The sequence below is a fragment of the Xenopus tropicalis genome, chromosome 4 (assembly GCF_000004195.4).
Source record: "Xenopus tropicalis strain Nigerian chromosome 4, UCB_Xtro_10.0, whole genome shotgun sequence".
NCBI lineage: Eukaryota > Metazoa > Chordata > Amphibia > Anura > Pipidae > Xenopus > Xenopus tropicalis.
The window spans coordinates 36923189-36936105 of record NC_030680.2 but is presented as its reverse complement, the minus strand read 5'-3'; the positions used below and the strand labels follow the sequence as shown (position 1 = coordinate 36936105).

General features: G+C 38.9%; 1 protein-coding gene across 2 annotated transcripts in view; it reads left to right on the top strand.

The window, feature by feature from the left end:
* Positions 1-12540, top strand: part of ganab (glucosidase, alpha; neutral AB) — a 33283-nt gene extending 20743 nt beyond the window's left edge. For both annotated transcript variants that reach the window (XM_002942977.5, XM_004919701.4), the window contains 15 exons: positions 413-566; positions 2601-2836; positions 2996-3122; positions 3819-3898; positions 4085-4228; positions 6181-6277; positions 6361-6462; positions 6721-6964; positions 7570-7634; positions 7956-8032; positions 9308-9382; positions 10012-10125; positions 10309-10418; positions 10602-10702; positions 11664-12540. In XM_002942977.5, coding sequence (XP_002943023.3) covers positions 413-566; positions 2601-2836; positions 2996-3122; positions 3819-3898; positions 4085-4228; positions 6181-6277; positions 6361-6462; positions 6721-6964; positions 7570-7634; positions 7956-8032; positions 9308-9382; positions 10012-10125; positions 10309-10418; positions 10602-10702; positions 11664-11773 — 1836 coding nt within the window. In that variant the 3' untranslated portion in view covers positions 11774-12540. The remainder of the gene's footprint in view (positions 1-412; positions 567-2600; positions 2837-2995; positions 3123-3818; positions 3899-4084; positions 4229-6180; positions 6278-6360; positions 6463-6720; positions 6965-7569; positions 7635-7955; positions 8033-9307; positions 9383-10011; positions 10126-10308; positions 10419-10601; positions 10703-11663) is intronic.
* Positions 12541-12917: the final 377 nt, after the last annotated feature.

Below are 12917 nucleotides of genomic sequence, written 5' to 3'. Positions count from 1 at the left end.
TCAGTTTGGAACCTTCCAAGCATTACCACCTCTTTTAGTAGTTGGACTCTTCTCCTTCACTCGAGTGTCAGTGAATACCCTTTTACCTTACCTTACCTTACTATTTTATGGAAGTAACATTCATTAGATATATTTTTATAATGACCTTGTATGTATTTGTACATGTTGAACATATTCCCTTTTAAGAAGCTTATTTTCTATGGAAAATAACCCAATAATCTGCTTACAAGTCTGGTCCATTCTTAATATGTTCCATTTATAACAACTTTTGAATTCCGCTGCTCAGCCAGCTTTGTGCCCAAATGCCCTAGCTTTATGCCCCAGTCTTTTAGATGGCACCGTATTAAATAGTTTTGAAAAAATGTAAATGCACAGCACGCTGAGGGTGTTGCTTTGTGATTTTCTAATTCAGACCCTTTTGGGGAAGATGTTGCAGTACATGCAAGGAGGTGGGGAGACCCCCCAGACAGATGTGCGCTGGATGTCAGAGAGTGGGATCATTGATGTGTTTTTGCTACTTGGGCCTTCCCCTTTTGATGTCTTCAAACAGTATGCCAGCCTTACAGGTATGTAAAATTACGTGTGAATATGGGCAAAGTTTCTCATGGTATCTGGCAGCCATTCCAGTATGTGTAAATACTGTCTCCTAGCTTTTGCTGTAATTAAGTTTTAAAAGAATGAGTAAATGATTGTACACCACTGGCTGCTGTATTAGGTTTATTTTCCATAACTGACAGTGTGTGTCAGTCTGGGACACTAATAAGCTTAGCTGTATGTAATCGGCTGTGTACTGAATTACTGGTTGGTTATGGCCTTTGCAGCTAAGAGTTGGAAGACTTATTTTGCATGCTGTTAGAGCATGCACTCCCTTTATAACTCCTTAACACCTGGGCTGTGCGATATCTTCTGTGGTACAAATGTCTAAGCAGTGTAAAGTGTGTTCCTTACTGTAATTATTCACCAATTTGTATAATTTCACCAGAATTTAATTCTTTGATGTAATCAGGGCTGTGGAGTCGGTAGATAAATTCTCCGACTCCTCAATTTCTGATACTTCCGACTCCACGACTCCGACTCCTCTGTTTTTAATATGCTAATGTATTTTATACATTCATACAGTCAATGAAAAGCATGCTTCATGGTCACTCAACATGTTTGTTTATGCACTGCGTGCATTGGGCTTTATTCTTATAGCAGAGAAGTAATTAATTATGACTGTTTGTGAATTGGAAAATTTAAACTTGCTTTATTTTTTTTTTATTCCCATTTAAATTTAGTAGGAGTCCGAGTCGGAGTTTGTTCATTTTTTGCCGACTCCAACTCCGACTCCAGGTACCCAAAATTGCCTCCGACTCCACAGCCCTGGATGTAATATCTCTGTTGGGGTGCCCAAATTGATAAAAAAAAAAACTCCAATACACAGTTAAGCCTCATTTTGCAAATGTAACAGCCTGTAGATGCCTCCTTTAGCCTTTGATGAGTGTCTAGATTCTGGATGGATGTATTTTTGACCATTCGCCCATACAAAATCTCTCCACTTAAGTTTGATGGCTGCCGAGCCGACAGCCTGCTTCAAATCATCCCATAAATGCCTTTGTAGATTTCCAACTGTATTTAGGGTCATTGTCTTGTTGGAATATCCAATCCCTGCGTAACTTCAACTTTGTCACTGATGCGTGAACATTATCCTGAAGAATTTGTTGATATTGGGTTGAATTCAACCGACCCTTGACTTTAACACGGGACCCAGTTCCTAAACTAGCCACACAGCCCCACAGCATGATGGAACCTCCACCAAATTAGGTAGAAAAAATAGTCGGTAGAAGGTGTTTTTCTTTGAATGTGGTGTTCTTATCCAGCATGCAAAGCGCTTTTTGTTATGGCCAAATAAATCAATTTTTGTCTTATCAGTCCAAAGCACTTTGTTCCAAAATGACCGCGGCTTCTCTAAATGAGCTTTTACATACAACATCTGTTTGTGGCGTGATTGCAGAAAGGGCTTGTTTCTCATCACCCTGCCATACAATGTTCTTTGTGCAAATTGCCCTGAATTGTAGAACGATGTACAGATACACCATCTGCAGAAAGATGTTCTTGCAGGTCTTTGGAGGTGATCTTTGGATTGTCTGTAACCGTTCTCACAATCATTCACATATGCCGCTTCTGTGTTTGTCTTGGCCTGCCAGACCTGGGTTTTACAGCAACTGTGCCTCTGGAGAGTCACACAACTTGCAATTGGCCACCTTAAATACCTTTACCCATGATTGGACACACATGCCTATGAAGTTCAAGGCTTAACAAGCTAATCCAACCAATTTGATGTTGCCAGTTATTAGTATTGAGCAGTTACATACATTCAAATGAGCAAAATTACAAGGGTACCCAAATTTTCACATCCAGTTTTTCACATTTAAGTTTAATTTCATACAACTAAATACTGCTTCACTAAAAATCTTTGTTCAGAAAACACCGCAGTAGTCAGATGTTCCTGGGAAATGAAAGACATACCACTTATTTTTACCACTAAATAAATTATTATGCAGGCTGAGAGGGGTTCCCAAACATTTTCACATGACTGTATTTACATTGCCATGCCTTAGGTACCCAGGCTCTGCCACCGTACTTCTCTTTGGGCTACCACCAGTGCAGATGGAATTACAATGATGAAGAAGATGTGCGTAATGTTGATGCTGGGTTCGATGAACATGATCTGCCATATGATGTTATCTGGCTGGATATAGAACATGCTGATGGGAAAAGATACTTCACTTGGGATCCCCACAAATTTCCCAATCCTCGTGATATGCTAAGCGGTTTAAAAAATAAGAGGCGCAAGGTAAAATTTGCCAGCTTTGAAAAAAAAAAAAAAACTAGCCAAACTTGTATTTCTTGAAGAGAAAAACTCACAGAACATTAGTATTTAGCCACTAAAGGTAGTATTTGTGTCTCTTGCACACTCATCCCAATTCTGCTGTTTTCTTTCACTTATGTGTAGATGGTTGCTATTGTTGATCCTCACATTAAAATAGATAGTGGATACCGGATTCACAATGACATTCGATCTCAGAATTTATACATTAAGACCAAGGATGGAAGTGATTATGAGGGCTGGTGCTGGCCAGGTAAGAGCGCCGAAGTATAAAGGAAATAATTTAGTGGAGGGAGGTGTATGTAATTGAAATGACACCATCCATTGTTAAACTTTAAGTATGATCTACTATGGATTAAAAAATAGAATCTGACTGATGTGATTGCTTTAAAAATGCTGTTGGTCAATTCAGTGCTGTTTGTAGGGGTAGCAGTTCCCAGTAGATAATACATTTCAAAAGTAGAAGGGAAACGTTTATCAAAGCTAAGTATGTATCTTACAGGGAAATCAATACCCCATTTATAACATAATGAGATTTAGTTGAGCTTATATAATAAAAGTTCATAACACTATATCAAATGTCAAAAAAAATATATTTTTTTACCACATATATTGAGAAGAAACCATTATAGTTTGCCTCTGACCTTCAGGGACCATTTCCCCACCCCCCAGCCATTCAAGCCCTCCTTTACCTTATTCCATGTTGAAGTGAAGGACTTAAAATCCTGCTTTCCAGAGCATTTGAGCACCAGCTGCCATGAAAGGCAGAGGAACTTCAAGCCCCAAAACACATTACTTCAACATGGCGTGGGAGGAGTTGCATAACCTTCCCTTTAAATAGAGCAAATAGGGGTATGTAAGTTCTAAGCTTATTAGATGTGTTAAGAATCAGTAAGAATTCTGTATTGTTTATTCAGGTATACAGACTATACTTCTGTTTTCCATGTAGGATCTGCTGCTTACCCTGATTTTACCAACCCTGAAATGAGAAAGTGGTGGGCCAGTATGTTTGCATATGACAAATATGAGGTAAGATTAATATGTGCTATATATAAGACAGATTCATTTTTTTTCAAACCCATATTCTGGGATTTTTTTTTTTTACATATGTTCCTCCTATTTCTTCAAACAGCTTATTAAGACTGGGCAAGCTTTAGCTTTGTGTTACACTGTATGTTTTGCTCTAGTAGTTTTTTTTTCTTCTTTTTCTTGTAGGGTTCTATGGACAATCTATTCGTCTGGAACGATATGAATGAGCCTTCTGTATTCAATGGCCCAGAAGTCACTATGCATAAAGATGCTGTTCACTGGGGTGGTTGGGAGCACAGAGATGTGCATAATTTGTATGGATTTTATGTGGTGAGTACATTGTTACTTGTTACTTTAAAGGGAAAAAAACAAGGCACTCAAACTCACTTGCAAAAAGATAAAACCAGCACTTAATAATGAAATGAAGGCAGTAGTGTACCGTGGGGTTATATAAGGGAGGGAGTAAACCTAAGAATAGAACATACATAAATATACATAAAGATACTTTAGAAATACATACATACATATAGAAACTTATCGTCTTACTGGAAAACAAGCATGCATAACAGTCCTCACTACATGGTGGTGTTGCTTTATATTTCAATTACGCTGTTTTTTTCTCTTAAACCTTTTGATTAGCCAGCTCATACGGCAGGGAGAGTTTTTGTATTTTCACGTATTGTAAAACTCTATTTATCTGGTAGATGCCTTATCATTATCGTTTGTCTAGATAACACCAACAAGTTACAATAATATATATATATATATATATATATATATATATATATATATATATATATATATATATATATATATAAAAAAAAAAGAAAACAGGGCCTTACAGTAACTTAACAGACAAGGGTTAGAGAATAGGAATAATACCAGGGGACTCTGCTTACAAGAGCTTGCAGTCTAAAGGGAGAGGGAAAAACAACCAGTGATTCTAATTGGTGTGATGTCTTAAATCAATCATTGTGCATTAAATAGGTTTCTCTAAAAAAAGGGGATCTTTAGGACGGGTTTGGAGAGAATGTGTGACATTCTTCTTTTACTATACATGTAAGAAGAATTTGTGCTTATTATTAACCTGTAAGGCATATGGCTGTTAATAGCTGATACTACTATTATTATTATTATGTATTTATCAGGTGCCAACATATTCTGCAGTGCTGTACAATAAATGGGTTTACACATACATGCAGAATTACATACAAAGCAACCAATAACAAATAAAGAGGTGAAGGGGCCCCTTCCCAAAAGAGCTTGCCATGTCTAGGGAGAGCTCAGTACAGCACAGATTAAATTTCAAATTGTAGCCTTGCAGATTAATAGTTTTTCTTTGGCTGCAAAGGTCAAGGAAATCCCCATGTAAAGATGGAAAGAGACAGAAGAAGCATATAATTTAAGAAAAAACTATAAGAACTAAAAATAAAGACCAATTAAAACATTGCTAATAATCGGTCATTCTATAACATACTAAGAGTTAACAGAACAAAGCTATCTCCATTGGAGTTACATCTCAACAGGAAAGCTTATGAATCTTCTATACAATACCAAAGGTCCTCAGCGCTCAAATGTGATAAGATCTCCAATCTTGTGTGAACCAAATACCGAATTGCGTGTGTGTGCAATTTCTTTTACTGCAGCTCCGCCTTAGATCAACCCCTTTGACTGGGTCCCAAATAAAGCTCAACGATGTATATATCCTATTTATGCGCTCCAGATATATACATCGTTGAGCGATGAATCTTCTATGTATGTATTAGGTCAATATTCCATATTTTTCAGTTCTAGACCTCTATTCTAAGACCTCAGATCAGCACACAAAATACTATATAAAAAAACAAAGTGCACATTCTCAAAGTGCAATCGGGGAGACTCTTTTGTGTGTCGAGATATTTGCTTGTCACCTATTGCTCCTGGATGAGCAATAGGTGACAATTAATATAGCTAATAGTATTGTACACATCATTTTCATGGGATAACTTTTCTTTCAGCAAGAGCAGTATGTGGTAACATTGTCAGAAGGGGAAATGTTAAAGCATAGCATATCGGCAGCCTCATTTTGATGACACACTGAGAACAAATACGGGGGGGGGGGGGGGGGGGTGTAAAGAGTTATGTGGAGACAATTTTGAAAAAGCAGATTTGCATTAAGGTTAAGACATAAGTTATGCCGTGTGCTTTGGCTTTGCTTATAGATGTTTAAAAAAGAGCATTTAGAACACAGTGGGCCAAATCCTATCTGAAGTGGTGTGATGTGTCTCCATCTCCTTTTGCAGCAAAGAGCTACATCAGAGGGTCTGATCCAGCGTTCTGGGGGTAAAGAGAGACCATTTGTGTTGACAAGGGCTTTCTTTGCTGGTTCTCAGCGCTATGGTAAGAGGCAAGGAACAAGCGCATTTGCTGTATAGTAGTAAAATGGTACAGTTCAGCTAAACAGATAGTTTGTTCTTCCGCAGGTGCTGTTTGGACAGGAGATAATGCTGCAGAATGGGATCACTTGAAAATTTCCATCCCCATGTGCCTTAGTTTGTCCCTGGTTGGCATATCTTTCTGTGGAGGTTTGTATCGGTACAACTGCTGTTGCATGATGCACTTTCCTTACTTCTTACTGCCCCAGAATACATCTTTTTCCCCATTGCTGCTTATTTGCTCAGTTTTTCCTGTGTTTCTTATCTTCCTGCTGTTCATTTCTCTGTTTAAAATGTGTCCATTCCAGTTTATATTCCCCACTTTATTATTCATCCCACTTCATTTTATACCCTTCGCATATCTGCTCTTGTTTCTCCTCTTTGCCAACTCCTTTTCATTGTCTCTAGCTGATGTAGGCGGATTCTTTAAGAACCCAGATGCAGAGTTGCTGGTTCGCTGGTACCAAGCTGGAGCATATCAACCATTTTTTCGTGCTCATGCTCATTTGGACACTCCTCGAAGAGAGCCTTGGTTGCATGGAGATGACAATATGGCAGTGATACGCGAGGCTCTCCGCCAGCGATATACCCTCCTTCCATTCTGGTACACGCTTTTCTACAGAGCACTGCGTGAAGGCGAGCCTGTCATGAGGTAAGACACACAGATGAGTAGATATTATAGTTTACTGAGCAGGGCAAAAAGGACTTGCTAAGGGAACAGTATGATGAAACATAAGCTGGTAATGCCCTGGTAAGGTAAGGCCCATTGCCTGACTATTAAATATGTTGGGTAGTTTGGCTGCCCACTTGGTTGGGTTTATTTAATGTTCACCCCTTTAAATTACGAAGGGGTGAAAACCAAAGCATTCAGGATAACAGGTCCCATACCTGTTTTGACTGCAATTCATGGGTAGATGTGCTTGTTTGCTGACATTGCAAAATGAGCAGAGCTTATTTTAGCTACCTAAATGGTCTGATCCAGTTGTTTGGCAAATAATGTTACCATATAGAGCATCCATGCAGACACATAGGTAGTAGACTTTGCCTAATAAAATATCTTATTGCAGTTTATAATTTTCTTTAGCTATTCTTATATCTTATTCTATATCTTATTCACTGCATATGTATAGGTAGAAGTCCAGGGCAAGTGTTTAAAATTCCTACCCATAAATAGTGTATGTTGTGTGTAAGCTTAATGTACATGAAGGATATGGAGAACTAGAAATTCTCATGGGGTATTTTTTCTCTTTGCTATAGGCCACTTTGGGTGGAATTTCCCTCCGATGCTTCCACTTTTGCTATGGACAGCCACTATATGTTAGGTAAGAAATGCGTCTTTTTCTAGTACAGCTGATTTCTGTTTTTCGGTGGAGGTTTTTCCATCCACTGTAAAGTATTCCAGTTGGTTAAAATTGTGGCCTGTTAAGCTTCTCACTTGTTATCTCTTCTTGCACTGTGACTGCCGATTACATGAAATATTTCAAGTCTGTATTTTCTTCCGTAAAGAAAATAAGCATTTTCCAATTCAAGCCCCATTGTGCTTCTTACTGGCCACATTACTTAAGAAGGCATTTTAAGTATCTGTACATACTCTATACTTAAAAATAATGATCACATTAAAAGCATAATTTTCCTTTTCCAAGGTTCTGCTTTGCTAGTTCGCCCAGTTACAGAGGCCAAGGCTAGAGGAGTACAGATTTATCTACCAGGAGATGGGGAGGTAAGAGAACAGTGCATTAAACAGGGGTTATAAACACACACACAAATATATATAAATATACACTTTGCTGTGCACTGTTTTTAAGACCAGGGGTTCCACAGTAATAATGTGTCTGCCCTCATGAATAAGTGGTCACCAATGTGCCTCCTCATGAGTATCAATTTTGTGTCACTGGTCCATTTCACTCTCTCCTCTGCTAATTGTAATGTTAGTCCCTTTATCCCTATGCCCCCCTTTTCCCACCGGTCTAGACACTCTCTATTTTAATATACATTGATACAATGTTCTTTTTTCCTATTTGATTACTAGGCACTTAATACTATGTTACCAATCAAACTTAGAGAGATTAACAGCTTTCACTCCTAGTCTCTGTTGGTTCTGTTGGTTTTAAATACCAAGCACTGTAGTGCCTACAATGTTTACTCTGCATTTTAGCACAACAATAGGACTCTGAAATATGCCCTAATGAGATAACAATGGGACACATGCTCTTTATTTTAAATTTTTGTTCTAAATATATATTTATATTTTCACTTCATTGTTACACTACTCATGGCCACGCATGGCAACCAACACTGACTTTTTGGTGCCAATTTTTGATAGGGAGGGGGGGGGGGGATATTTATGTCTGCTTACTTTTAGTAAGCCTATTAGTATGGCCTATTCCTATCAACATTGCAGTTGGATTTTATTTATTTTTTTTATAATTTTTGAAATGGGAAACAATGATCCCGGCAGCCAAAAACTGTTGTTCTGTGAGGCTACTATTCAGGCCCTCTCCTATTCATATTCCTGTCTCTTGTTTACTGGGTCATAATGGGGGGTGCAGGGCCCACCGGGGCTAGTGCCTCAGGGGCCCTTACACCCACCAATGGGCCCCTGCCGTAGCCTTCACACCCCCTGCAGGGGCCCCCACCACCCATCCAACCCCCTCTCCTGAGCACGCTTAAATTACACTTACCTTCAGATGGGTGGCTTGGGGGAGTGCCCTGTGTGGATCGGGTCTAAGCCACCGGGTTTTTTCCTGGTACTCCTGTGGCCCGGTCTGACCCTGTTTGTTTAAACCACTGTCTGGCTGGTAGGGTAAATAAGACCCTAGCAACCAGATAGCTGCTGGACAAAAAGCTAATTGACTAAAAAAACATACAAAATAAACTGTAAAGACCAGCTGTAAATAATCTTAGCATATTAATGTGCACATGATACTAAAAGTTTATTTAAAAGTGAAGAACCCCTTTAACAAATTTCTTTTTCACAAACATTTTTGTCTTTCAGGTATGGTATGATGTACACTCCTATCAGAGATATGAGGCACCACAGACCTTCTACCTTCCAGTCACCATGAACTCTGTGAGTATTAGGAATAGGATTTGTTTCTTTTCTAGAAAAATTTATTTTTATTACAGAAGTTGCGCATTGGTAGAGTGTAATGAGCTTGTTAAAGGAGGTTAGTTACTGGCCCACTAAGAAGAGAGGTCATTTGACCTACAAGACTTGCTGCTCTTTTACCTTGAAATTAGTGTTATTTGTGACCTTGACAGGGTTGCAGTGTTTAAAAAACTTTTGTTATATAATATTCAGACAAACACCAGATACAGATACACTAACCGGTTCCTATAAAAGTGACCATAATGTGTATGTGATTGGGACCTTAGATTGCAAGTCTGTTGCACATGTTGATGCAACCTGCCATGGGTACCCTGACATCATCCTCAGATTCAGGATTGGGGTAGCGCCAGGGTACCCCGACATCATTAGGCACACTTGCGTATGGTTCATCAAAGCAGACTGGACGGACGCGGTGGTCCTCAGTGCAACTATCTAGAAAGTAGCTTTAATGAATGCCCTTTTTTTTTCTTGAGGAGTTTTGGGGCCAAACTTTTTTCTCTCTTAATTACCCCTCTCTCTCATGTTCTTTCTCTATCTCTGTATCACTTTTTCTCCCTTCCAAGCATATATTTACTCTTTTATATTTGCAGATACCGGTGTATCAGCGAGGTGGTTCCATAATTCCTCGAAAGGATCGCCCTCGACGTTCTTCCGATTGTATGAAGGATGACCCATTCACCTTATATGTGGCATTGAATGTTCAGGTCAGCTCTCACTTCCCAACTTGCCTTTTCTCAGAACTAATATTTTAGTAATACCTTGTACAAGTATTAAAATATTTCTATATCTTCCATCCTAAGTAACCATTAAATATTCAGCCTGCAAAGAAAAAACCTATTCCTTCTAATCAGATTTTTCAATCTTTTCACTACTGATTAAACCTGCAGGGTGAGGCACGAGGAGAGCTGTTCTTGGATGATGGTCACAGTTTCAACTATGAACAGAATGAGTTCTTATATAGAGAATTTAACTACAGTCAAGGAAAGCTGACGGCAAGGTGAGGAGCAGTGCCATGGCAGTCAAAATAGGTGTTATTTTTTTTCAAAGAAAACAGGGCTCTTTAATGAAAGGCAAACTTTCAGCAATGAATATTTAGAGCCATATTGGGAGAGCAGTCTGGTTCTCACAACTTGCTGACAAAAAAACCACAGAGCTGATAGAACTTTTGTATCTCTTACAGTTCTCTGGACCCTAGTGGTGTATTTAAGACTGCTAGCTGGATAGAGAGAATCATCATTATTGGAGCCACAAAGCCAGCAAGTGTAATGCTGACTCTACCAGGTGAGTTCATAGGCTATTTCCAAGGCTATTTTATAGTTACCAGAGTTGCTAGGTTCAGGAATCTTGGCAACCAGGAAGAACTTTTTCAGAGACCCTGAGTAAAAATTAAAACAAAGAAATATAAAATAAAAAATAGACCAAATACAAATGTGGTTGTTGATGCCTTCAGAGTGCTTCATCTATTTCTGAAGGTGAACATATTCTTTAAGATATAAATTCTAAATGTAGTAGGGGTTTCTCAGAGATGGAATAGGTGCAGTTCTCTTGGGATAGAAAGGTTTTTACTTTTCTGGACCTGGATTCTCTAAAAAAAAAAAAAAAAAATTAAACCTGTTAAAAAGAGCAGTAACACCAAAAAATAAGTGTTTATACTAAAATGTGTATAAATTAAGATCCACTTCTTGGCTAGGTCACCAATCGAATAGATCTGTGCAATTTGGTTACCTGCAGGTTTGGGCCAAATCAAGCCTGATAGATTGTTGGCCACTGGGTCACCAGCTGGTCCATTCCACAGAAGTATGGGAACTTTTGGATTAGCACCACATCAGTTCCTTATTGCTGTTTTTGGCTGATTTTTAAACCTGCCTGAGTTTCGGACATTGATTGGGTGGGGTGTTTTCAAGTGCCCCATACAGAGGCCGAGACGGCAGCTTTTACCAGCCTGTTTATGCACATCTTTATCCTGCGGTTGCCGATGGGTTTGTGTTTGCTTCAGAAACAATACTGTAGTGTGTATGTGGCTCTCTACAGGAATAAAGATAGAAAACCTTTCTTTCATAAAATAGGAAATTTGTTGCCAAGAAAGGATTTATTTGTAGGTGGTGAAAAAACAGATACAGACTCTAAAATGTCCATACAATATGTTCACCTTACTGGTCCTTTAAAGTGGTGCAGCGGAAGTCTCTTCATATCTTCTGGTTATGTAGTGTCTCTGTGAACTAACTGATTTTTCTTCCTACAGGTGGGTCGGAAAGCGCTCTCGAATTTGAGTATGACCAAACTACATCTGTTACAACTGTACGGAAACCGGGAGTTAACATTGCATCAGATTTTACAGTGTCACTGCGATAACATCACAGATCATGCATGCCCTGAGAAGAGGGGTAAAGGAGGGCCAATCACTTACCAAATGTGAGGGAGTGGGTAGCAGATATTATCCTTGGACCAAATGTGAGATTTAATCCAGAGTGTGTGTGTGTGTGTAGAAGGAAATGTGTGTCTGTGTGAGTGTATATATGTTTGACTGGGTGTGACTGCATACCAGTCTCTGCACTTATGGTGGTGTGTGTGTATATAGTTGGATCATGCACTGTGTCTGCACCCCACTGAACAAATGGCTTGGGGTCTGAAATTGGAGCCTCTCCTCCCAGTTCAATGTATGCAGTTAGTCCTCATGTATCCCTTTAGTATGCCTTCCTTTCTCTCCTCAACTGTCTCATGCCACTGGCCAACAGCAATCAGATTGGTTTTACCAAAGTACCATGTATGAGAGGAAGAGGTGGCCATCTTTACTTGACACAAGAACATTTCAGACAAAATTCTCAGGGCTGCAACCTGTGAAAGCAAGTTTAGAATTACTGTATAAAAATGGGTTTGTTAGATGCAAGATTAGGAGACCTAACCTCTAACAAAACAGCTCTTTGCCCTCCCCACAGGGACTGCTGGGTAAAGTGATGAAACTTTTGTGGCTATGATACAGTCTCTATCCTCCAGTCCAGTTTCATTAAGGTGTGAAAATTTAAATTTTTTTGTACAATCTCCTTATTTCCTGGACCCATCATGCGTTTGACTGAAAACATTTTGATAAAATGAGAATAAAGACCTAAAATTATATATGTTTTGAATGTCTCTCTAAATGTATATATTTTTTGTTGTTCTGTGTGTTGTCTTCTCCGAAGTACTCCCATCAGTACTAGTGATATCACTATATCACTCCAACTGGCAGCTCAGCAGTAAAGCGTAACTAAAGTTTATCAGAGTACAGGTCACATGGTTGGGGCACCCTGGGAAATGAAGAATATGGCTAGCCCCATGTGAAATTTAAAAAAAAAAAAATCTTTTTTTTTTTTTTTTTTTTCTTTTGAAAAATGAATTTCAATGCAGGATTCTGCTGGAGGAGCTCTATTAACTGATGCGTATAATTAACCATAGACAATTTGCTGTGTGTTATACCACCGATAAGGTCCTGAATAAACAACCAAGTTAACAGTGTGAC